At 27.3% G+C, this 27797-nt stretch overlaps 1 protein-coding gene across 3 annotated transcripts in view; it reads right to left on the reverse strand.

Moving 5' to 3' along the window:
- Positions 1-27797, reverse strand: part of LOC112604387 (spectrin beta chain, non-erythrocytic 5) — a 55212-nt gene that overhangs the window by 13380 nt on the left and 14035 nt on the right. For 2 of the 3 annotated variants that reach the window (XM_025353410.1, XM_025353409.1), the window contains exons 1-31: positions 8688-8807; positions 8426-8593; positions 8182-8298; positions 7965-8073; positions 7688-7852; positions 7507-7619; positions 7227-7414; positions 6942-7167; positions 6529-6873; positions 6228-6445; positions 5994-6171; positions 5739-5930; positions 5453-5665; positions 5184-5387; positions 4899-5124; positions 4587-4840; positions 4319-4509; positions 4022-4242; positions 3728-3951; positions 3379-3654; positions 3178-3317; positions 2832-3102; positions 2372-2766; positions 1994-2279; positions 1690-1908; positions 1425-1618; positions 1265-1367; positions 815-1192; positions 580-753; positions 312-512; positions 64-241 (exon numbers count right to left, since the gene is read on the reverse strand). In XM_025353410.1, coding sequence (XP_025209195.1) covers positions 64-241; positions 312-512; positions 580-753; positions 815-1192; positions 1265-1367; positions 1425-1618; positions 1690-1908; positions 1994-2279; positions 2372-2766; positions 2832-3102; positions 3178-3317; positions 3379-3654; positions 3728-3951; positions 4022-4242; positions 4319-4509; positions 4587-4840; positions 4899-5124; positions 5184-5387; positions 5453-5665; positions 5739-5930; positions 5994-6171; positions 6228-6445; positions 6529-6873; positions 6942-7167; positions 7227-7414; positions 7507-7619; positions 7688-7852; positions 7965-8073; positions 8182-8298; positions 8426-8593; positions 8688-8807 — 6487 coding nt within the window. Of the gene's footprint in view, positions 1-63; positions 242-311; positions 513-579; positions 754-814; positions 1193-1264; positions 1368-1424; positions 1619-1689; positions 1909-1993; positions 2280-2371; positions 2767-2831; positions 3103-3177; positions 3318-3378; positions 3655-3727; positions 3952-4021; positions 4243-4318; positions 4510-4586; positions 4841-4898; positions 5125-5183; positions 5388-5452; positions 5666-5738; positions 5931-5993; positions 6172-6227; positions 6446-6528; positions 6874-6941; positions 7168-7226; positions 7415-7506; positions 7620-7687; positions 7853-7964; positions 8074-8181; positions 8299-8425; positions 8594-8687; positions 8846-27797 lie in introns of those variants that run through there. The other variant, XM_025353408.1, reaches the window with a different exon arrangement.

A 27797-nucleotide genomic window follows, 5' to 3' on the forward strand; every position in this document is an offset into this window, starting at 1 on the left:
AATTACATTATTATTATTATTTTGGTATTTTTTTTTTTTTTAAATAAATATAAATTAAAGTACCATATTCTAAACTTGCTAATGCTACTTCTTGTGTGTTGCAAATTGTATCTATTTGTTTAGCATCGCGGAGGAAGAATTGCAAATCAATAAGCTGATCAAGATGAACTTTTTTATGATGCCAAGATGAATGTAATTGATGCCGTTCTTCCAATAAATGATTAAGTTTTTCTTGGATTTCCTATGTGCACGTTTTAATAGTATGAAATTGAATTCAAATTAAAGTGAAATAGAAATAAATATAGTATTACATTTGCTGCAAAATGACCTCCTTGTACTAGTGCTTCTCCAAGATCAGCAACAGTTTGAAAAGTTTCTTCTCTAGCTTCTATTTCAGCTTTCACAGCTTCATGTTCTCCTTTCAAAAGCTGCGCACTCGCTGCATCTCTTACTTTTTCTTCTGTTAACATAGTAGCTCTTAAACTACTAGACCAATTGACTAGATCTCTAACCTATGAAACAATACAATTAGAGTAATGATTCATCAAGCATAAAAAAAAAAAAAATTATAAAACTTACTTGAGCTAAAAATCTGTGTAAATCACAGCTTGCTTGTAAAGCTTCTCGCCTGTGAGCAGAGCGATCCTGCAGTGAAGTCCAACTTCGAACTACAGTTTCCTGTTGCTTTGCAATATGAGAAGCATTTGACCCTGGGTAAAGAGTTTGTAATTTTACTGCATCTTCCACTAAAATCTAAGTTAAAAATAACAGTTCAATAAACATGTAAATTTATTGCAGTATTGTGTTTGTTTACCTGAAGTTGTGCTTCTAAAGCAACAAGATCATTTTCAAATCCTTCATGTTTTCTAATTAAAGTTAAAACTGAGTTTAAATCTCTTCCTAAATCATCAGAAATAGTTGCATCTTTATCATTAATCCGAGATAATGCATCAGCTACATCTCTATGAAATCTATGAATTTCTCCAGCAGCTTTGAGACGCTTTTCTCGATTTTCAATAGTAACTATTAATTGTTGCCATAGTTCTCTAATTTCTTCTTGCCGTTTCTCAATTTCTGATGTATACTCTGAATCATTTGCTACTAATTTATTAGCAAGATCTTCACATTGTTTAAATCTTTTAGATCCTGTTTCCACTCGGTGTTTGAGATCATCAAATTTATTTTGCAACACCTATTATTGAATTGATTATATTGAAATATATGTTATAACTAATTTTAAAATTATATTTAAATATGTTTATACCAATAGATGCTCGAAATCTTGTCCATAGTCTTCAGATGATGCAGCTTGCATATTATCTCGAATCCATTGTTCAAGTTCATAATTTTCAATCAAATATTCATGTCTGAATTAAGAACAACAAATTAGTACAGTGAATAAAATGAATAATTTTATTTCTTACCTGCACATGCTCTCGACTAATCTATGTTGTCTTGCAGTTGCTAATTTTTGTAATAGTTTAAATTGTTCACAAATATATTCCTGTTTTGACAATATAGCTTTGATATCTGGATGTTTCAAGTTCATCATATTATTTCCAGTGTGACACATTTCTTTGACAATACCTTCATATGTATCAATTTCTAATTCTAAAGCCTATGAAATTCAAATAAAACCAATATGGTTACACAGAAATTATAAAAAAATAAAATACACATTTATCATACTTTGTGTTTGGTTAAAAGTTTAGATGCTGCATCTCTGTCTCGACCACAGTCTGTAGAAGATAACATATTATTTTTTTCAAGTAGCCAACTCTCAATTTCACTTGCTTCAAAGAAAAATTGTTGAGCTTTTAAATTTAATTCAAGTTTGCGACTTCTGTCTTCGCCTTTGTCTAATAAATCTTTCCATGCATCTTCAAGTCCAGTACATAATGATGAAACCTAAATAAATAAATGTACATAATTTTATTTTTTTTTTAAATTTTAAAACGACTATAAATAAAAATAACTTAAATTATAGCAGTACCTGTTTAGTTTCTGGATGTTTCTGATGTATTAACGATTGACCAGACTCTAAGGTTTTATTGATCATAGGTTGATGACCTTGTATTTCTGCTTCTAATTTTTTATGTTTCTTGTACAATGTTTGTGCTTGGTGAAGATTAGTACCCAACTCACTAGACTCAACAAGTGGTAAATGTTCTCTTATCCAACCAAGTTCAGCTTCTAACTCAAAACCAAATTTGTGAAAACGTAATGATTCATCCAAAGCTTCTTTTCTAAGCTTAAGTGGCTTGTCTAATGCATTAAACCTAAACCATTAATAATAATATGATATTAATAAATTATTTAATATAAATATTAAAAATAGATTAGCAAATTTTATTATAAAACAAATGCATACATTTGTTGGCATTTTTTACTAGATTGTAATATATTTTCTGCATCAAAATGACCGTCTTGAGCCATTTCTTCGCCAGCAAAAACTAAATCATCAATTTTTTGTTTCCAATGTTGGATTTCTGTTTCTACTACTTGATGATTTTTAAGAAGTTGTTTGCAATGGCGTAAATCTGTTCCCACTTGTTGTGATTGTAAGTCCATTTTTAGTTCTTCATATTTAAAATATGCATCATCTAATGTTCTGTTATAGGTGTGTTGAGCTGCTGCTTGTCTTAAACATCTGCCCTTTTCCACACTAACCTCGACCAATTTTTTCCAGTCATTATTTAATTCTGATAACTTTGTTTTTACTTCATCTTTTCGATAATTTTCTTCATTTATCAACCCTTGACCACACTGAAAAATAAATTATATTAGTATAAAATATTGTAGAATGATAAATGGAAAATTTTTTTATTTACTTTGTTAATATTTCTTAGTTGACCCTCATTTGCACGTAATTCACACTCAAATGCCTCATGTTTTTGAAGTTTTCTTTCGATATTTGTAAGATCCCGATATGATTCATCACTTGCTGTTTTCAACTTATCTGTAAGCCATGTTTTAAGGTCATCCACATCTGCTCGAAAAGCTTGATAATTTCTGCTTGCTATTAAAGCATTTCTCCTGACTGCTGCTTGGTCTTTTACCAAATTTCGTCGATGTAAAACTGCTTCTTTACGTTTATTAACACTACAAAATATGATTATTATGATTCTAAATTTAAGAATATATTACTTGATTTAAAGTAGATAATAGCAAACTTACTGATTACTATCATAATGATTAGCTGAAATTAGTTTATTTGCCATTTCACAGAAAGTTTTTAATCTTTCATCTTGAGCATAAAGTGAATTTTCAAAATCTTCATGACGTTTTAACAGTGCCTCAACATCATCAACAGAACCCTTTGAAAAAATATTGAATTAAAAACTTAAAATCTATTTAAACATAAATCTTTCTTATTACTCCTAAATCAGTATATTCTAAAAACACTTCGCTTCCAGAAGTAGCTGCATCAATATGATCTGCTTCTTTATTAAATATTTGTAGAGCTAAACATTGTTTTATCCATTCTTTTTTTTGAGTCCATTCTTTGGTAATGTTATTTACTTCAGTTGTTAATTTATTGTTGCGTTCTTTAACTTCATTACTACTACAGTTACCCGAAGATAATAGTTGTTTACCTAGTTCTGATACTTCTCTTATTTCATCTTCATGAGCTTTAATATCATCACCCAATTCCTAGTGTAATTATTTATTATTTTAGAAATGTTGGTTTTTAAGAGATATTATGGTTAAAAATAATGTATAATACTTGATGGTTTTTAAGTAAATTTTCTGCTGTTACAACATCACGTGCAGAATTATCAGTATTTACTAATTCTTTTACTGATGACATCCAATTCAAAAGATTTTTAGAGCTATTCATGAAAATTTGCTGGCCAACAGCATTTTCTAAACGTGACCTACGGTCCAAAGCTTTGTTCTTTACATTTTGCCATAAAACTTGAACTTCTTTTTGTCTTTGATTGACATTTTCTAAAAGAACAACATATGATAAATTAAGTGAATAATCATCAATTTTCTATGATATATGCATCAGACATACCTTTTTCATTAGGATAAGAAACCTTCACTGAATTAGCTAACAAATTAACCCTGTTTACTTTTTCTTCTACTGGAGCTAATTCTCTTTCTAAATTTAAATGTCGTCTCTGTAGTGCTTGTATAGTTTTTAAATCTAATCCTACTTCGGCACCATCAAGTTTATCCATTTTTTCTGTCATCCAATCCCTAGCTTCATCACAAGTTTTTTCAAATAGTTCCACACTAAAAATGAAAAAATTATATTTAAAAGACATACTAATTTTTATAATTTATTTATGAATTTAATGTAAGAACTAACCTAAGAGCTCCTTCCAAATTTTTTTCTTTTTGTGCTTTCAGCCAATTTAGGTGATTCCACATTGTATGTATTTGATTTTGTCTGTTAGTAATCATATTAAGCTGACTGTGCCCAAGTTTGGTAAAATCTTTAACTGCTCGGTCAATATCTTCAATGCGTTTATTACTCGCAGATAAATCAGTTAAGAATTTCTATAACCCAATTTTAATAATAAAACATATAAGTAAAATGCATGACTGAAGTTTCAATTAATATAATATATATTCACCTCATATTTCCTTTTAGCTGATTCAACAGTATCCAATTTATCTTCAGTCTTTAATAATTTTTCTTTATCTTTAATCCATTTTTCAAAATCATCACATTCTCTATAAAACCCATAAAGACAAATAGAGTCTTCCAAAAGAGCATGTCGCTTTTTTGCTAAGTCTTGCGATTTTGAGTAAGTCTCATTAATATTTGTTATACGCTTCTCAATACTTCTTTCGTTTTTAAGGTTAGTGTTATCATTTTTTGCTGGCTCTATATTAAAAATATTTTTTGAATATAAAAATACATTTTAGAAAATTAATATGGTTACCATCTTTTTCTGGAATTCTAGTTTTCTTCACTCGAACCTTTTGTTTGACCATTTTGACTTTGGGAACTTTTCTTGTACTTTTTACTACGTGTGGCCTCCTAACTGATACTTGCATAATTTTAGGCTCAATTTCACAGACATAATTGGCTGGTACAAAACCATCTTGGCCATTTAATTTTCTTACACTCCACCAATCTGGGTTTGTTTTATTTAGTAAGAACATCACCTATATAACACAACAATGTTTTTATTTTTCAATTCTTAATCATATTTAATGTTATATACCTCTCCTTTTGTCATTGTCATGCCTTGTCCATTAAATGGGTATAAACTTTTTACTTGAGGCACCTGTCGTTCTTCTACAACAGTTCGATGTTCAACATGTTCAATTACTTCTTCTTCAAAGACTTCTTGGGGAAGTAATCTAGTTTCAAACACCCATTCTTCTATTGGTTCAACTTGAACTTTTTGATTTGTATCATTAGACAGCTGAAATTTTGAATTTTAATTTTCATAATCATATTTAACATATAATTAAATATAAATTAAATTACCAAAATATTTGATATTCCTGCTTTTACTAAATTTTCAGCTTGTGTATTCAATGATTGTATATCTCCTTGATATGCATCTAATTCTTCTTCGAGTATTTTATGTCTAGCTAATAGAGCTTGTGCACTTGGTTCATCAACACCGTGGTCAGTAGTACTCAGTACTGTTAAATGTTCATATAACCAAGATTCTGTCTCATTTGCATCAGCATAAAACTACAAATATAAATATATATTTTTATATGTCAGGATAAATATTAAATTTTAAAATGATTTAACAACAAATTACTTGATAGGCTTCAGCTGCATCTTGTAATTGTTTAGTTCTCAGTTGGGATAAGCTGTTTAATGAATTCCAATTACTTTGTAAAGAATCAACCCTTGATTGAATTTCTGAAGGTTCACTAGAATTAATACTCAAACCAGATTTACATATTTGATCACTTTTTTGACGATGCACTTTCATCTCATCCAGTAAAACCTAGTAATTAAATATTTTATTACAATACAAACATTAAAAATGTAATCAATAATTATTAACAACCTTATGTTTTTGTTGTAAGCTCAATACACCTCTCAAATCCTTTGCTGAAATGTCAGCCTTACAAATACGTTGCTTTTCAACAAGCCAAGCTTCTTCATCTTCATGGTCTTCAATAAACTGATAGAAATTTCTTGCTTCTTCTAGTCTAGCTCTTCTTTCTTTACTTAATTCAGACAGCCTATAAACATTAAAGAATAAGTATGTTTTGATTTTTTCAAAATATTTAGTATTTACCTATCATATGCAGTGTTGAGTTGATTCAAACTTTCTTTTAATAAAGCAGTATCTTTATGTTTAGAAGGTACATATTGTTGACCTTGTCTATTTAATCTTCGAACTGTTTCACCAATGGCTGTAGTTTGCATTTCAGTCAAGTTTTGTTTTTGCAATAAGTCTTCTACAACAAGCAGATGAGGCCCAACATCTTCAGATTTGTAAGTTACTTCAATTTCCTACAATATTAAAGATTATAATTATAAATCAGCTTTTATAAAATACTTATTTCATTAAAATATTATTTGGTATTCATAATTACCTGTATGGTAGACATAACTGTTTCTATCTCTCTAAGCATAGAAAACATAGTACTTATATTGTTTAAATTTATCTTGCGACTTTCTAAAAGTTTTAAAAGGTCTTTCCATCTCTGTAATACTTCTTCTTCTCTATTTTTCACTCTCTGAGCTCCATGGTAGTTTTCTTTAATCAATTCGTCACTCATAGCATTCAAATCATGAAATCGCTCTTTTCTTGCCATGATGTCAGCACTAATAGCTTCATGTTTCTTTACAGTAGCGTCGACTTGAGTTAAGCTATTGCCAAACCTAGGATCGTTCAGTACTTGGATCATTTCTTTTAGGTAACCGTCTCGAAGAACACTCTAATTTCAAAATAAAAATGTGTAAAGTAAGTGTTAAATGATTAGTTTAAAATTCATGTTTTCTATACTTTTTTTTCGAATTTGTAATTGAGTTGTTCTAAACGTTCTTGTCTTAAAAGTTCCTCTCGTAGAGCAACTTCACGTTTATGTTCGGCCCTGTCTAAGGCTTCCCAGTTACGTTCAACATCATGTATTAATTGTCCGTCTTGGGGTATAAACACGCCTTGGTTAAGTGATTTTAGTAGGGTATTAATATGAAAGTAAAGAGCTTCAATTTCACTTCGTTCTATATACCTGTACACGGGAAACAAATATGTAACGTTAAAATGTAATATAAAACATATTGGTCATACTTGGGAGGTTTTTCAACAGTCCGATATTTTTTAAATGCTAATAGTTCACGCTGAATGCCTTCTAAAGAATTAGGGAAATTATGATTTTCAAGTTCTTTAATTTTCATTTGTATCCATTCTAACAAGTCGGAAGTTAGTTGTTCATAAATTATTTTTTTCTTATCTATATCCATCAGTTGACCTAGTATCTAAACATATATATATATAAATATACATAAAAAAAAGTGAAATTAACATTTGTTATAATTTTTGAAAAATAATATTATATGTTGATGATTACATTGGCTATTCTTCGACCACTTTTCATTTCATTTTTCATCCTCGCAAACGTATGATAATACGAAGCGACATACGTTATGACGGATTTTTCATCTGGTCTGTTTATGTCCACATCTATTTTTTTTAAACAAAACATGATATTATAATTTATATAAATTTTAATAATTATTGATCTATTTTACCTTCAGCGTCAAGTAATCTTGGAATTCCTAATTCATTATTGGCTACATCGAATGCTATGTTTAGGTTGTCGATATTGGTATTCTTTTCAAGTGATGGAAAATCTAGTAAATCAGGCCGATGAGAGTGGATTAATGCATTGAATCCTAAGCCATTTCTCCAAGAACCTAAAGAAAACAATACCATGTATTATAACATAATATAACGTACTTATTCCTATAGGTACAGCTTTATTTATTGTATTTCTTTTTTACGGAATTATTTCAATTATTTATTTACTTGTAAAGTCTTGTATATTGACTCCTTTGTAGCCATTCGTTTTGCGCTGACACCATAAAAGCAAAGCGTCTTTGGCCGATTTTTTTTCACTGCTTTCATTTTCTTCATCCTATTTTTAATTTTAATATAATTTAACAATTATTATAATATAATATACATTACTTAATAACCAATATAGGTTTATAATGATCAAGTATCGAATACGATAATCACTTACCACATCGATTTCAATTTCTTGAATTTGAAATCTTAAGATAATTGTCCATATTAAACCCAAAATCAGTCGAGGATTTCCATCCACAATATCTTCGGCCCCGATGCTTTCTAACCTCACCTATTTAAGCATAATGGTTATTGATGGGTAATTTTCGTTAGCAATTTTTTTTATAAAATTATACAGTCTTAAACGTGCTAAAAATAATATAACTGATAAATATACTAAACCGCATTTTCAACAATACCTTTGTGTGAAGAAATGCTAAGCTTTTGTTGACATTTTCAACCTTGTGCACTCTCATACGCCCGTTATTTGGTTTGCCCAGTTTTTCACCGGAAATTATTTCTAATAGTTTGAGGAGCTTTTTTCCGTCCGCCAAGTCCACAAATAAGTCGTCCACCTCCATTCTTACCTATATAATATGGTTCACAAATAAAATACATTAAATATGTATACTGCGAGAACAGTGCTCTGATTTTGTTTACAAATCTGCACAACGCTCTCACCTTTTGTAAAAATGAGTTCATCCATTTGGTAAAAGTCTTCTTTTGTATGTGTAGCCTCTCCTCTTGGAGGGCTTTAATGCGCCCCTGTTCAAACTTAAGTACATCTTCCCTCTGCGTCATCTCGTAGTGTGTGGTACTTGAATTGGCATTTTATAATACTGAAACAAAATAGAAGTATTTAGAATAAAATACATGTATTGGTATGCGGTAAGTAAACAAATATAGTGGATACTCGAAGTTAACTAATTCTCGACGGACAAATTGTTTGACCCATATTTATGAAATGATAACTATCTATACGAGTATTTAATATTTATACAATTACACGGATTATTAGGTACCTAATCTCGAATATAGAAATATAAAAAACCGCTTATATATTGTCTACATACAATAGAATATACCATGCATATTATGATTTATAGTTTATACAATCGATATTTTATGTGTACAGGTGTAAAATTAGACAAACTAACTTAGTAAAATTGAAACACTTGATATTAAGCTATAAAATACATGAGAGATTATGTTATGATAGGAATAATACAATAATTATACTATTATAAATACTAAATGCCTTCACATGGATAAATGCAAGTTTATTGCTTAATTATTAATTATTAATCAATAGGCGCTTCGTGTAGTTACATCTCTGAAGGCAACATGATACGAGATAATATATATTAACTTAAAATAAACTTATACTTATACTTGGATAATCGATAAATTATATAATAAAAAGATTTTTTTTTTAAACAATTAATAAAATATTATATTACGATCAAACAATAAAAGTTTGAAATACTATACAGGGCATATTTTTCAAATACATACAGACATACACACACACACACAAACACATGGGATTCGTTACTTTTGTTTAAAGGCTTTAAACACTACGGCAACTGTCAAGTCTCCATTTAGAAAGTTGTAAGGTTTCTTTTAATTTTGAAGCCAAACTAATTTACCAGGGTCCTGAATAAATTCAATCCAATTGTAAGGTATGTTCATCAAAGTGTGGCTTTTTTCTCGGACAAATTAGACAAGTATTATTTTATTTTAAAGCTTTTAGTTTATTTATTGAATAATAATGACATTAAAAATAATAAAATTCAATAATTTAAAATAATACATTTTCGAATTATTATTAACTATCATTTTTTTTTTTTTGACAGTTCATGTTATATCTTACGAATAATTTTACGAAAGAAATGCTTTATTTTCCCAATTTAACTTATTGTATTCCTTAGTTGGATAATTAATATTATTAAAGTATTATATTGATTAACGATGGCGTAGTTTTAAAATCAAAAACAAGAGAAAAAAGGCTCTATTTGCATAGATATACCTGTTGTATTAGACATTAAATTTATTTTTAATGTAATATAATATTGAAAAAAATTTAATTAATCTATAATATAAGAAAAAATATTTAAAAAAAAAACATTAAATATTAAGTTATATATTAAGTAACAGTAAAAATTTTAAAAGTGTTATTATTTTGACCATTGCTGAAAAGCTGTTTGAAATAGAGTTTAGTGTAAAATAAAATAATATATAATTAAATGATTGAATTATCTGGAATGTTTAGGTTTTAATTATAAAAATGTATTTCAAATTGTAATTACAATATGTAGGTAGGTGTCTTTATTTTTTACTTATCTAACTATAGTCTCGAATGACTATATAAAACACAACGAAATATATTGATGTGCAATAGTTTTAACTTCAATACTCTGGGATCGGATAAACTGTAATAAAGTATACCTACTTTCAACTTGATGATTCCAATACGACTACTTAGTAGTAGGTTCAGTACCTATTTATAGTTTTTCTTTCATTAAAACAATAAATTATAAAATTACTGATTTCAAGGTAAATGGCTTGATATTCCTATTTTATCCTTGAGCTTTTACTTTATAGACTTATAGTATAAGCTCATCGTTATTAAATGACATATATTTACATTTTCGTGAGAAGTAAAAAAAACGAATTATTATTAAATTAAATTATTGTATCAATAATTAAAAAGTATATTTACTATACTAAATTCGCAGCAATTTATTGAATCGTGTAATAATAATAATAATAATAATAATAATAATAATAAAGAAGTTAGAATACAATGATATTCTATATATAGATTAAAACTTAGCTAATATTATTAGTACAGTGGTATCTATCAAAATATACCTATGTCCTATAATATATTACTATAATATTATCACAGGAAACACATTTTTGTATATTATATCAAATAATATATAACACGAATGTGTATTACCTAGTGCAATATAATGTGTAATATACTTAATAGTTATTTATATATATATATATATATGTATATATATAGTATATACACACATTAGTGTCGTAAATAATGCTAAATTACACTCATAATATTATGCTTGAAGAAAAATCTCACGATGACAAGAATTTTAAATTATACATAGATTACTGTATTACTTATATTATTATTTTATATAATATTATATACAATAACATTTATATTATGCAGGTTGGTACAATAATATGAATATAGTTAATATTGATATAACTATCAATATTTGTTTTTCATGACATCGCAATGAAACAGTCGATGGTAAATAATGAATGGGTTTTATATGTTGACGTTGACAAATGTTGATGCATTATTTATGGTTAATATATTTTTAATCTAAACCTATAAAATATTTTAATGTTTTATCAGATTATATTTTAATATCAAAAAATAAATCGCTTGTTCCTCACATTTCTATTTTATATATATACTGGTATGCATTTGCATCAATATTAATTTCTGATTCAAAAATTACTAATAATTCCAATTAAAAAAATATATTCTTAAGTAGCTGGTTATAATTTATACACTTTAGCATAGTATTATATATACATAATATTAAATAAAACGTATAACTTTTTTATAATATTTATGAATGAGTTTTTTTAGTATATACCTATTAAATGCATTTAATTGTTTCATAATATTATTTCATAAGTAATATAAAGTAAGTATAATAATTAGTTAAAGATAATATTTTTGATACTTTATGCAGTATATATACTTAAAAATTGAAAGATACTTATTTTATATCGACAAAATATATTTATGATTATATAATATAGATGCTGATGATAATATAACTTTATATCCATTAATTTAACAATCCTATTAATTATTTCATTACCATTACATTATTGAAATTCCGTTATTTTATATTGCAATTTAAATTAATAATTCTAAACATGTAACTATAGGTATATCATAATTTTCAGAAAAACTATTTAAACTAACTATATAGACAAATGGGTACACAAAATATATGATATATTTTCATAATTGTTTTTATTTTTTTTCTGAAAAATGAGAGAATTATAATTAAATTTACACATTTTATGATATTTAAATATCTACATAGATAATTGTTTTTATGTTTGATAAATTATTTGTATTTGACTAGAAAATTTGACCATATAAGTATATAACATTTATACATAGTTTAACTATTAAAAATGGGAAGGAAAAAAATGTGGTTTAATGCGTACTTTTCATTTTTGCTTGTAGCACGGTTTTCGATTATACTCGTATCACAATTTTAAATGTAAAACATAATATACATATTATGTTTTTTTTTTTTTTTTTTTACAAATAATATTAAGTCTTGTTAAGCATTATCTTACGATTCTTACATATGTATTTGAATGAATTGCGAGCGCAATTAATTACAATAGATAAAAAAAAAATAGTGATGTACGACTATAAGTTATAATGAATAAAATATAATATAATATATAAATATATCATACCTAGATATAAGTCTACAATTAACTGAAGGTGAATAGTGCTAAGTGGTAAGTATAAAAAGTCGATTAAAATAATAGTTTTTATAGTTTTAATAGTATTTATTTTTTTTACTGGGAATAGAGTTTGTTATTAAATCATGAATTTAAAAACAAATAAAATTGTTTACTCTAATAATGTTACGTATATTATATTTCAGTTGAACGACCGGACGAAAAATAAAATACATAATATCATAATCTTACAGTATACAGACATATTTCGACTATGCTGAAAGTGCTGAAATATTTAACATTTTAATTATTAATAAAATGTTTTAACAACAGACTTTTTTTTAATGGTAAGTGTACTGAAAACTGATTAAAATCAACAAATCCAAAAATAATATAGTAATTACAGATAATTATGCTGTCATAAATCATAATAAATTTATCATATAAGTATAAATATTTTAAAATAAAAAAGAAAATTTCGAATTAATTATTAAACTGACAATTTTAAATTTTAAGGAAAAAAAAAAAAAAATACAAGTGCTAAGTTCATGATATTTTATGCTACGTTTAAAAAAATATATATATGAAAAAATTTACTTTTATAATCTGAAAATTTTCTTTTGTTTTAATATGTTAAAATGTTTATACTATGACAATGAATTAAAAAAATTAAAACTCAAACATTACCAAACATAACAAATTCGATGATTAATATGCAGATATCATAATATAATAATGTAATGATATTATGGGATCTGATAAAAAGAAAACAACTTTGCAGTTATAATGTACAATATATTTATAAATAAGCACATAATACAGAGTAATTCATCTAGCGACTAGCATGATGTTCAATCCAACAAAAATATCCTTGTAAGTATTTTTAATAATATACATTAATTCTAATACAGATTTTTTTTTTAGCATACTTAATGACCATATTTTTAAATATTTTTTATTATTTAAAGATTGTGTTGTGGCGATACCAACTTCTTTTTTTCAAATGAGAGTTCGTAACTAATTTTTGTTTTTTACTCAAATTGCTATAAACACTTTGTATACGTAAAACATAAATAAAATGATTTAAAAGTGAAAAAACTGCTAATATAAAAAAAAAAAAAAAAAAAAAAAAATAAAGAAAAACACACTTTTCCGTGAATTATTTTGTAAAGGTTTTTTTCTTATTATACATGTATAAATGTAATGCATATCAGACAGTATATAATTTAATTTCTTTTCTTCGTTTATTTGAACTTTGATTATTTTTTATAATAAAATAATATTTTACGGAATGGTTTTGAAAATATTATTTATTTTGAAAATTAAATACTACTAGGTCTTAAATGTTGACTTGCGCGAGTAAAGGAAAATCTAAAAACACTCAGTATTTATTGTATTATTTTTAATCCACTAGCTATACATAAATATATAATATGTATATCGTCTATTTACTATTTGTGTTCACATCTCTAACGTTGTCAATACATAGTCGTGAAAAGTATAATATTTGAAACGCGCAAAATAGCTAAATGAAAATAATAATAATATTTATTTTCACTATCGTTAAAATAAATTTAGAAGATATTTGTCAAATAACACCGTGTCTAATGCAGTGATTATACTTTAAAAATTAATGCATATTTATAATATTAATTATTTTTGCATTAGATATCTAAATACATCAATGAAAATATATTTATCATATTAAACTACTGTAGCGGTGGTAATATTACATAACTTATCATTATTATTATATACAACCAAAGAAATTTGAGAAATTCAAAGCACACAATGCGTATAGGTAAAAATCAGTGTTCGGTGTTTGACATACACTGCGCATGCATGTAATGTGGAAGGAAACAGAAGGTCTGACAATGCTATCCTTGTTAGTAAATTTTGTCTTGTAAGTCATTTGCGCGCGTGTGAAACCGCGGTCTCGGCATTGTACACGCTATTGATTGGCACACATACTGCTAAGTCTAGTTATAAGTTATATATGTAGGACGTAGGTATTATACAATATACATCGCCGCAGCAGAATGCATTATTAGTTGAGCACACGTATACTCTATGATATATATGGAATAATATGTCAGTAACCTGGTACGATATTTATGTATGGATAAGCAATAAATGGGGACACCGTGATGAAGATAGACGATGGTTTATTAAAAATTTCAATGTCAATAGCGTTTATGAATACGTTTTTATTATTAAAACTTTTTTTGTCCTTAATTTGTGAATTTTACTAGGCACCCCATTTTACGAACTAAAGCAGTACTATTTTCATAATAGGTATCACTGAAGTTATAACTTGCTATCTAATACACTATTACAGCGTTTCTCAAACTGTGGGTCGCAAGAAGTTTTTTTAATTATACAGATTGTTAGATTTTTGGCAATGGTGATTGGTGGGCATCAAAAACAAACACAGAAACAAGCTCCAATTATCGCACTCCTTGCATTTGAAAGTATCTAAAATTGATTATTATAAAGTAGTAAATAAGTAATAAAAAAATTTGTTTTTTGAAATTACTTATTTGATTCTGTAAATGTAAAACTAAGGTGGTCGCGATAAATTTTTGGAAGAAAATTTAGGTTGCGGTCCTAAAAAGATTGAGAACCACTGCACTATTACGTTCATATTTTTTTTGAAAAAAAACAGGTATATAGTATATATACATACAAAAATGGATAACTATCATTTGATTTTTGTGGTCTAAAATAGAATTTTTTTTTCAACAAAATATGTATTATCATTGGTATTATGCAGACACATGGAATATTGAATCAATATAATTAACCATGATAAAAATTTAGTTTTTTTTTTTTACAAAAATATAGTATCAATAATATTATTTTTATTTATAAAAAAACATAAAAATTGACCAATAAAATGAATACTTATAGCATTATAGCAGTAGAACAGTAAATGGACCAATCATAATATAGAAATTAGGAAAGTTATCATATTGCAGCGTTCTTATAAAAAAAGGATAATTACGAGTGATGTACTTTTTAAGAGTAAAAAAATATCTATACTATGTACATTATATAGACACTGATTTTTTTTTTTTTGTTTGTATAACAGACAAACAAATATATTTATATTAACCTTTATCTATATGATGGCTATGCTGCATAATACAAAACACAAAGTACGCATTAAGGTGATTTTCTCAGTCGACAAAACCAATTGGTCGATTGCATCAGTAATACGCTAATCTAAATCAACCTGATGTGTTTTGAATAAAATAATAATAATAAAACGTTAGCAAATCTTTTGTGATATAAAAAATATTTATTGAAAGGGTTTATTCACTACCATATATATTTTTTTTGTAATCGACGCCTGTGGGCTATTTAATTTGTTATTGTTGCATTTTGGTGGAATGCATTCTTATTATTTTATCGTACAACGAATTGCATTCTTCTGTAGCACAGCATTTTTTCGTTTTATCATCTATTATTGATAATATTTAGGTATTTATGTATTTATTATACTCCGTCTTTAGCGGGAATTAAAACACTATTATATTATAATAATACACTTTCATTGATAAAATATAATAGAGTATTACACTCAATATCATAAATTGAAATAGTTTTTGGTTCTTATTAATAGATAAATATCAATATTATTTAACTCTTAAAATTATTGTTATCTCAAGAAATGCTATTTACTGATCGTTATTGTTTTAATGTAAGAATAAATTCTAGTTTAAACTTTACCTCAATTTAGACCAATTGAACATTGTTTTTTTTCGAAATAACAGTTACAAACAGTTTATAGTATAGCAATAATTCAATTATAACACATGTTAACGTCTACATGGTAAATTACAGCGATGAAAATAAGATTACTTAAATACGATAATGCTATTATTATTTTCATGTAAAATGACGTATTCTTAAATAAGTCTAACAATATTATTTTACGATGCTTTTACTATTTCAGTGTTAATAATATTGCCTTTTGTACACGATGATTTTCACTTGAAATACCTATATAGTTACATTAACCACACGTGCACATTATCAATAATTAATACCTAATAATTCACGAATATATATTTAGAGTATTTAGACATACATATACATAAACACTGAGAAAACACCAGAGAATTTTTAATGACTAATAACTAATATGTTATAATTATAGTAACGATAAACACACATCGGTATATTTTCTCTGTTCTCATAATAGGTGTATATTGACCTTAATATGTTATCGGAAATTATACATGTATACCATTTATATACATATAATCACATCAATAATTAACCTATATACATAATCAAACCGCGTTATTGATTTCATTGATGTTTAAACATGTAACTACATTAAGTGTTAGAATTGTGAATGGTACTGCAGGTTATCGACGTCGGAAAATTGTATTGATGAGAGATGATTAAAATATGATGCAATTTGCAAAAAACCTATTATTAAATCGCTAGAAATAATTTTTATAATTTTTTTTTATTTATTTTTTTTTTTTTGAAAAATAAAGTAGTTTTACTCGATTGTTCTATTACGAACAAAATACTTATAGCTTAAATAAAATCAATAGTATTAACTTAAAACATTGGTTTGTGCATATCTGAAGTCATGATAACAATTTAACTCAAGTTACACCATTTCCCACTGATAATAAAAATAAAATAATGCCATACTACAGGCCACGGAAAATAAATAATAAATACACGAGAGTCATGGGATATTGAAAATAAACCAAACCGAATACCCGAATTCATATAATTAAATCGATAGATACGAGAATCCAATAACACTATCAACGGATTGTAATTTCGTACAAATGCGTTTAAAATAACGACTTCTAATATTTGGTAATCAAATATGTGTATAAAGCTGTAAGCTATTTTATATTTATACAAGATAAATATATAATATTGTAAACCTATAAAACAAGCCTAGAATAAAGATGAATATCGTTATTACACACTATTACTACGCCGATTACAATATAATATATGTGTATAAGTATGTATATGTAATTTAATATTATTAAATTACATTATAGTAATTTAGATATAGTAATAATCTAAAACGGGTGAAACATAACGAAATTTTATTTTGTGTGTGATTTTTGTATATAATTTACCATATAGCTAACTATATTATGTATATATAAATGACGATAAGCTCGCGCAACGTTAAACCAGGGTGAGGGTATATAATATTATCGAACCGCGCCTCAATCCGTTGTCGTATGGAAATTGTGTGTATGTTGTGCGTCTTTCACACGCAAGTAGGTAATTCATTAATTTTCTTTCTTCGTATGGAACACGATAAGTGGTGTGTAAGTATACAGTGTGTAGACTGTACCACAGTGTACAAATGTACGTCACGAAAAGAGGAGTGTCACTAGGTACCTAATATGTATACATGTTATACATCATACTCGGATACACAGCACAGACACGCATTAACTTGAAATTATTAATTTATAATTCTTAAGTTGATAAATTAAATTAGTAAGAAAAACTAAAAAAAAAAAAAAAATGAATCCAATCATATCATACTACACCGCAAATAAGTATACTAACATAAGTGACGACAAATCATAGAGAAAAACACCCCAAGACGACTTTTTTTTGTTCATCTCTCACATCACCTTATCCACTCGGAGATAAGACTATAGGCCATGAGTCTACTATAGCTCGCACGTATTATACTTATAGGCATCACTATAATATTATATAGTATATATATAGGGTTTTTAAAGGAAAGGCCTGAACATAATTCTTGAGATTTTACCCTCTGTATAATAATTTCACATAAAGATAATGTGCAAAAATATTTTTATTCCATGTGACTATTTTACTAAGATTTTACTTGAATTTTTCAAACACACAATATAAGTTACTATATACAGTAAAATTTAAATATGCGTAGTAGATTCATATGAATTATTGTTGTTATATTTTTACATAAAATTGAATAACATTGATGAGCTAATGAGTGATGGGCATCCTACCTTTATAAGCAACTTGCAGAGAACCTGTAGCGGCCATAACCTTCAGAAAATAGGAGGTACTTTTGTCTGGTTGGAGGTGATATGAAAACTAAATCATTACTCATTTCATAAAATTTCAAACTGAAAATTATTTTATACACCCACAAATCACAGATGGAAACACGAAAACGTTTGGTTAAAGCACGTTACCACTATCGTGTTTTTGTGTATGAGCATAAAAATCCTTAGCTTTGATTGGTTGGTATCCATGATAAGATATTAGTAATACCTGAGAGGTTACACAATTTTATCACATGATTAAATTAATAACATTATCATGTTGTTGAATTTAGCTCAGCATACACGGCATAAATAATATAACTAAACTACCTAATTTAATCGTTGTGACTTGTGAAACGTTTAGAAGATCATTCATTTAAAAGTATGTACAAGCTAGCGTGTATAATGGAAACCTGCCTTTATAGATCAGAATTTATATTTATAATCGGAATTTTGTCATACTATACATAAATTACGTACCTATACTTAAAAATGGTTCGATTGAAAATCTTGAGAAATCGGATGGCAGGTTATATAAACAAACGTGAATAATACGAATAGCGACTGTTATAAAAGTTGGTTCATAACTTGCCATGTAGAGGCATAGAGCCGATTCGTTTTCAAATTGAAAGTAACATATTACCCATATTATGTTACTTTACAAAACACAACGTATGATACAGTGAGTTGTGAAGATACCTTTAAGCTGTTTCGATTATTCAATTTCATGTTATGTTCTGTATACCTGATACGTAGTTAACAGAATGTTTGTAATACATAGTCTATAAGTTAAGCTACAATATTATATTCAATTTTACACAACATAATATACAACATATTATATCATTGGGAAATACCGCGGTTAACCACTCGTAACAAACTATACAATGATAAGGTCGGCTGCGACAATTGAGTTGCTTACCATGGTCGACGGTATATAAAGCTCCGTGGATTTAGAGAACCTTATTGTAAAATTCGTGTTCTGAAAGTTATCACCAGAAAATCATTATCGACAAAATCCGTTGACGTTCTAAATTTACGCCGTTCGACCGAGGCAACCAACTACCATATTGTTAGTGGTAATAGTGGTATATTCTAAAAAACCGCAACGGCAACGCCTATTTTTTGTCAATCTTATTAAACGATGATTATAATTCGATTCTTGATTAAATATTTTTCGCGTATTTTCTTTAATTTTTAGTGTTCACAAGTGAGTAAATTCCATGTATAAAGCGACGTACAGAGAGATAGAATTCCGACAACGAATTTCTATCTATAACCAATAATTTTAGTGTCATTATTAACGAAAGTGTATTTAAATAGTGTTGTACAGTGGTGAAATGAGTCTTGATATCCTCGGGCCCGACAAACATGTACTGCTCGTTTTCAGAGGATTATACCACGGATCAAGGTAGGATACACAAAATCACCTATATTATTCAAGGGTTATTTTAACGAATAAACAGTTTCATTATTTTTTACGACTGTACCGAATTTTATTTAGAAATTAGGATTTATTGCAACTATATATTATTATACTATGGGAAATCCGAGAAAAACCTTGAGTAGGTATAATAATTAAGTAACGCACTGCATGCGACAATTTGTAAACAATAACACTTTAACATATAATACATACATTAAGTATTATCGCTTATATTATATTAATTTTTACAAATTAATAAAAATATAGATTATAATTTAAGATTATACTAATAAGTATAGTAATACTCAACTAAAAATTTCCAAAATAGTATACAATATGCTCCCAACCGATAAAATGTTATACACCGATGGTTCAAAACATTATCATATTAGCGCTCGCGAGTTCAATTATAACGAGTGAAGTCTTGCATAATAAAAATTGGTTGAAGCAAATCCCAAAAATTGATCTATATATATATATATATATATTTATTACAAGCAGTGGCGTGTTGACCGTGATTTTGAAGGGCAGATGCCCGATCATTTTTAAGGGGTGGGTGCTGGGTTGGTGGGTACTGGATTTAGTAAGAAATATTATTATACAAGACTACCTGACTACATCATCTGAATTAATTTGTTATTTAATAAGAATAATAACTTCAATAGTTATAATTATGCTAAGAAAAGCTATCTAATAGTATACCTACATATTATTAATTACACATTATACTACAGTGTACATTCTACGAATAAGCAATAAATTAAAATAAGAAATTATAGTATTATGCTAGTGACTATGAGGGCATCGGCATAGGCATTCCGGCATAAGCATCTTGAGAATATTATATTATTGCGATATAATCTATTTTTAGAATCATAAACTCGGAAATATCCAGGTTTCAGCCGTTTGTAAAATAAAGTAATTTATATTGATTTAATAAAAGTACTTTTTTGTTGTATATAGTATGGCACATGGGTCATGGGTAGCGGGTACTGTGTAAGAATTAAGGGGTGGTAGGTTATTCAAAAAATGAATTGCCCGATAAAATATTTCACTTCGCCACGCCACTGATTACAAGGTGCAAATTAATCTTGCCCTGTACACAAATAAATTTATTTATACATACTACTATATATATATATGGTATACGTGAGCGTTATTTTACCAGAATCTTCAACATTACTACGACCAACAAAATGACTTTATACAGATACTTAGTTAATACATATTATATCACCTGTATAGTATACCAACCAATTTATCCACTTGCAGCAGTCGACAACACCGTAATGTAATATTGCAAACATACAGTTTATGCAGTAGCTCTTGACGTTGGCGTACCTCACGTAGATTAATATACGGTGTTTGTGCGTTGCGTACGTGCAATAATTTTCGCCACTGTTCGAATATAACACTATACATGCGTATAAATAAAATAAATATATTTTGCTATAAGCAGTACAAACACAAAATACCTATACACGTCGCGCTAGGTTAAGACAAAGTTCAGTTTTCAAAAATTTATTCCATTTACTAATATTCATATACGACGTTCTAGTAGACGCGTATAACGCGGTGGTCGCCACCACCCTTAAAAATAAAAACATCTGTTGGACATGTGGCCGAGGCGTTATTATTATATTATTACACACATATACAAGCAAGCGTTAGCGCGTGCGCATGTTGAAGCGTTTCCTGCGAATTTGTATCGTCATAGCGTTTTGCATTCACTCACATGTAGTCCAAAATGAGACATAAAATAAGCATAACATTGGGTAATCCAAATACGAGTACCTACAAATAACCGAAAAATATTATTTGTTTTATCACTACTTATTATACTTTTAGCTTGAAATATAAAAATAAACATTCTCGATTAATGTACTTCTATAATTATATAGTTATATCATTACTTAATTGAAAATGTAAGAAAGAAATGATATATTTAAAGACAATTAAGTATTACGACGAATATATACCTATTATAAAAATGAATAAACGAGGAGTGATATTATACCCTTTCTACTTTGACCACTAATTACGACGTAGTTATAATATAGCTGTTCCCTCGACAATTGTCATAAATTATGTTTGTATAAGCGTTTGTGTTGGATTACTCTGTATTAAAACATGAAACTCAAATCCTTGGGGTGAATTCAATATAATATCGTGTGTTTTATACTTTTATGTTTAATGGGACGCCATTCGAGTATCAGTAATATATATATATATTTATTATGACTACTAGTGTCTGACAGTAATAAAGAGAAAGAGAACGATTTTTCTGTTTATATTTTTTCACTACTTGAAGGATCGTCGCGTTAAGCCGCACCCGAATTCCTTCGCTACTTATACGTCCGAAGAGACATTTTTTTGTTCTTTATATTATTAGTTATTCACGTAGCAAATTATATTGATATAAGTAATCTAAAAATCCTACCTCACTGCAACTCTGTCGACGTGGTCGTATAAACGACGTTTTAATTATCAGTTATATTTCGTCTTATTGTACATTTATATTCAGTGTTTGCAAATAAAACTAAATATTACAAATTTTTCTAAATAAATAATAATTGAAACATTTTATTTTCATTCCTATTATTATACTTTTTAAATTCGTCTCTTAATTAAAATATAATGACTTTAAAGTCAATAAATAAAAGTCCATCTTTTTTTTTTTACTTTATTCATTATTTTAATAATTTATTAATTTAAGTATAATGGTTCTGATTATAGCATTATACCATATTATATTTACATCCACATAGCACATTTTTTTATTATTAAATGTATAAATAAACAAGTATATAAAGTATAAAAAGAGAATGTTTTATAAAAAAGTTTAGTTTAAACAAGTGTCTCGGTATACGATATTTAATAAATCAAAAGTTAAACGCGTCAAGTTTTTTTTTATGACTAAATTATTAACAATAAAATGTACAGCTTTAATTAATGGATTATATTATCTTTAAATAAGGAATTTATAATAATAAATTCTGATAACGTACTAAAATTCTTAGATACGATATTGAATAAAATAATACAAATAGGTATATAAGTACTAGGTAGGTATAAATAACATGTCCATATGTATTAATATTGCATACTAAAACAAATGTTAAATAAATACTAAATAAATTGTATACATTATAATTATATCATAAATACTTTAGAATTTATTAAACAGACAAAAAGTTTTTGACATTTCAACGTGAGCTAAGATATAATATGCATAAATAAAACTTCCGTTTTAATATTGTCGTAAATCTGCGGCGCAAATATTATCAAAACGTATCGTAAAATATATTATGGATTGTAAATGTATCTATTAATGAAAATAAATAAATTTTTATATTATTAAAAAAACAAATCAAAACCCAAAATTGATTTGAAATAAATTATGAAAATAAGAAGTTAATTAAAATAGTAAAGGCGCATGTTTGAGTTCTAACCAAATAGGTTTTGAACTAGTTGAAAATTTAAATTTTGTTTCTAAGAAATCTATCATAAAAAACATATTTAAAAAAAAAAATTTTTTAACAAAATAATTGGTACAGATGTTACGCGTGATCAATATTGTTTGATCACTGTAATAACCAGATATAGAGTTAACAAAAAAAAAAAAAAAAAACTAATAATAATTTTATTACTTTATATAATATTTTCTATAATGATTTTTTAATTTTTATATAGAAATTGTAAAAGATAAATATACTTCAATTACTTCATTCACTTAATGTTATTATTAATGTGTACATAAAAGTTGTAAAATTAACTGATAAAACTTACTTTTATAGTCTTATCTTGCACTAATCCTACAAAATTTACGTATGATGTATGTATGTTATATACAATTAAACCGAACAAATAAGAAATTCGGTTGAATATAAATCACTCGAAAGTCAGAAACTTTGCATTAACATATTTTCAAACATACCAACATTAGAGATAAAAAGTTTACACAGTAATACTCGTAAAAGACAAATTTTGTACTTTCTACTCAACTTTATTATAAGTATTTATCTACAAAGTAGAATGTATTTTGAGAACTAAGAATAATAATTTTGAATAATTAATTGCTTGTTTACCTAAAACAAAATGTATTATTCATTGCATTTTTGGAAAATTCATACATATTTATAAAATCTACACTTAATGTTATAAAACAATATTCTAAAAATGTAGTTTTGATGAGTAAATATAAGACTAACATTATTTTGATAAAACTATTAATAAATTTGAAATGTGATTAAAAAAAAAAAAAAATCAGATAATTGTGTTAGTATCCGTTTTCCTTTTGTATGACTTTCGAATTCAACTTAAATAATACGTAACTTTTATACGAGGTTTATATGTAATTCAAAACCACTATTTAATGTGCTTTCTTTACTAATACTTCTATAATACTACTTTAGAATGTTGGTGAAGACAATACGATAAAATACCTTATTTGGCACAAAAACTTGGCAAGTGTTTTATTTATTGTTTTTATTTTGGTGAAATTTAATCTAAAATATTTAATAATGACTCAGGAATTTTAAACCTATTATAATTGCTTGTAAATTTATAACAGTTGCTATTTCTCATCGAGTGATTTGTGAGAATATTATTTTGTCATTCACGATTTCAGAGAATGTGAATTACTTTTATAGACAGTTTGATTCAATTATTAAACAAATGATAATTAAACTTAGAAGATAAATGAAATTTTATAAATTGTATTGTCAATAATGAATCTATGTTTAAAGACATTAATTAAAGAACTAAGTTATAAAATAACTTACATTTTCAATGAAAAAAGTATGTATCGTTATGCCTTAGGTCAAATAAAGAATTAAAAATTTCAATTATTATTTGTTTAATCAAAAAAATATTTTTAAATACCTACTTTTTCTTCAATGAGTTAAGTTGCATTATCTTAAAGTTAGTATTTACCAAAGTACTATAACTAAATAGTTATGGGTATAAGTTATGAAAAAAAAAAAAATAAATATTTTTAAAGTTAATTTTGTCATATTAAAATTATAATGAAATTAGGTATGATATATTTTATTTACATAAATCAAATTATAATAAAACAGGATAAATTGATAAATTACAATGAACAGATAATTTTGAGTTTTTTTATTTAATTTTAATATAAATACCTTTACGAGTAATATTGAACAGACGATTAAAGTTTATTTCATCTCACTTGTTCCATAATTAAGTACCTAGATACCAGTATGTGTATTAAAATTTGAAAACTGTAGATCACAATTGCCTACAGTTAAGTGTAAATAACCGTAGTGGTGTCCATATACTTATGTTTAAGTAAATTGTTCTATGTAAATGCCCTTATAAAAATAAGGTGTAATTTTACTAGTTGCATAATATTACACAATTAAACAAAAGTACCTGTATTGTTTTATATTTTGTTTAATTAGTTAATTATTTAATTAACATTTTTATGTTGTCTAAGTAAACACTTAATGTGCAATTACAATTAAAATAATTTTATTTACTTTTTGGTACTTATTAAATGTTTGTTGAGATGTTATCATTAATATATTTAAGATAATCTAGAATAAACAACTAAAAAAATATATTTACAAATATATTATTTTAAAAGTAATATTATTAAATATATGTCTTAATGATCAAACTGCGTAACAAATTAATAGGTTTTTAATATTTGTGTTAGGCATGTAGACAAAATAACAAATCGTATAGTTTTAAAATAATTCGAAATCTGAAACGTTTTTTTTATGTACACGTGTCCTGGTCGTTATTGTTTCATTTTGAAAAGAGCGGGACAATTTTCAGATGCGGAAACAATGTAGGTAAGAAAATATTTTTTATAAATATTTTATATATTGTATATTATTATACTGTAATGTATACGCATATAATCTCTCCCCTTCCACGAGTATGCGTGTATATAAGGTCAAGGACGGATGCGAGAGTATATGAATTCTGTAATTTGGTCGAGTTGCATTAACAATGGCAATCATTTTGTACCTACATATACCTACCAATTACCATACGTGTACCTAAGTGTGTACACGCTTAAAAATATTTATATTATAATGCTTTAACCAGGTCAGAAATCGGGTTAAAGGGATCGAATGCGTTCATTTTATTGTCTTTGTTTAAAACACGACGAGTATAGGAACTTAAAACGTTTTTTCATTCTAAAATAACGATTGATATTGTGAAGTGATAAGAATTAAAAATAGATTTGAATTTGTCGTTAAGACTACTTGAATTCGACTTTCCTAGATTTTTTTTATAATTTGATTTTAACTAAGTACTCTAAAAATTGAAATATTCCATTTGTTTAACTACTTATTTTTTGAAGAATTTTTAAGATTTAGGAGGATAAAATCAGAAATATAGAAAGTCAATTGCAAATAGACTTGAGGAAAAATTCAAATTGGTTTTAGAATTTTTATTATTTTACTAGTGCAATTGATATGCTGAAATCAAAACCCGTCTAAATTCCTGTATTCCACGTGTATTAGATTAAGATAAAGATAGAAAATGACCGCTTTTAATCTTCTTAAACAGAACAATGATTATAGCATGATTCATATTAAGATGAATCGATTCGTGAATAAACGCTAATGATGCGAACGGACAAACAATACGGATATGGGTGATACTTAGACGCTTAGTGCAATACTCGCGTAGTTTTTGTAAATTATAAAAAAGCTCATACGAGATCCACAGGGAAAACGGATATATCATTATTATGATAGAAATGATTATTTAAAAGCCAAGATGTATATTATACATTATTTAAAAATATCATAATATCATATTATAGTACTCATTGCTAACTTGTCGCACGAGCGTGCGTGGGGGACTACGGTCTGTGGACGAATATAGACGATGCAACGGCGGCACTTAGATGAGACAGCGGTGGTGGGAAGAAAAAAACTGTCTAGTACAGAGCAGTCATACACACGTGTATTAATGATGCTTAGGAATGTATTTTAATAGTTTAAGCTATGATCGTGTACTTCACGTAATAATAATATTATAATAGTACGTTGGATCCCACGATACGCGTCGTCACTAGGAACTTTTGCGAAGGCCGACGTCGTCACCGCGCTCCGCGGTCCACGACGACGCAAGACGTCATAATTATATCGAAAAACTCAACGTCCTTGGACCTATCGTCGGCCGATTGTGTGATGCATGCGATGAATAATATACTCTGTGAGCGGCTGCTGAGGCCGATATATAGAGTGAATAGCAGCAGCAGCAGCAGATACAAAAGACAATAGTGGTCGGTTTTTTTATCGTCCTGTTGTCGTAATAAAAAAAAAAAAAAAAAGGTAATAATAACACGAAAAAAAAAATAATAATAAAACCGTAGAGTTGGCACACACGATATAATTTGTGGCTGTAACAATTTCAAGGTCATCGGACGACCGATCGACCCACCGACCGGCAGCAGCACACTAATTAGACACTTTGCGGGGATTTCTCGAGGGGATCAAGCGTATCATATAATATATATACATTATATTATAATGCTATAGACGTATGTAGTACCAATATGTACTTAAACCTCCTTGTTGGCCAGCTCGCTTAATTCCACGCGGTCGTCGCCAAGTGCGGTCGGATCGTTGGTGATGTGTGTATAACGCGGTAAGTTGATTTCTATAACCGGGTAGGGGATACATTGTAGTGGACGTGCAGCGCGCAGCCCGCGGGAGTCGAGCCGCCACATCTGCATTCCACGCGTACGGGTTGTCCGGAAATTAAAATCATATTTTACGATACACACGATGCCGCGCGTTATAGTGGTAATAGCAGTAGTAGTAGTAGTAGTAGTAGTAGTAGTAGTAGTAGTAGTAGTAG

This window comes from Melanaphis sacchari, unplaced genomic scaffold (assembly GCF_002803265.2).
Source record: "Melanaphis sacchari strain LSU unplaced genomic scaffold, SCAv2.0 Contig11_pilon_pilon, whole genome shotgun sequence".
In the NCBI taxonomy this organism is placed as follows: domain Eukaryota; kingdom Metazoa; phylum Arthropoda; class Insecta; order Hemiptera; family Aphididae; genus Melanaphis; species Melanaphis sacchari.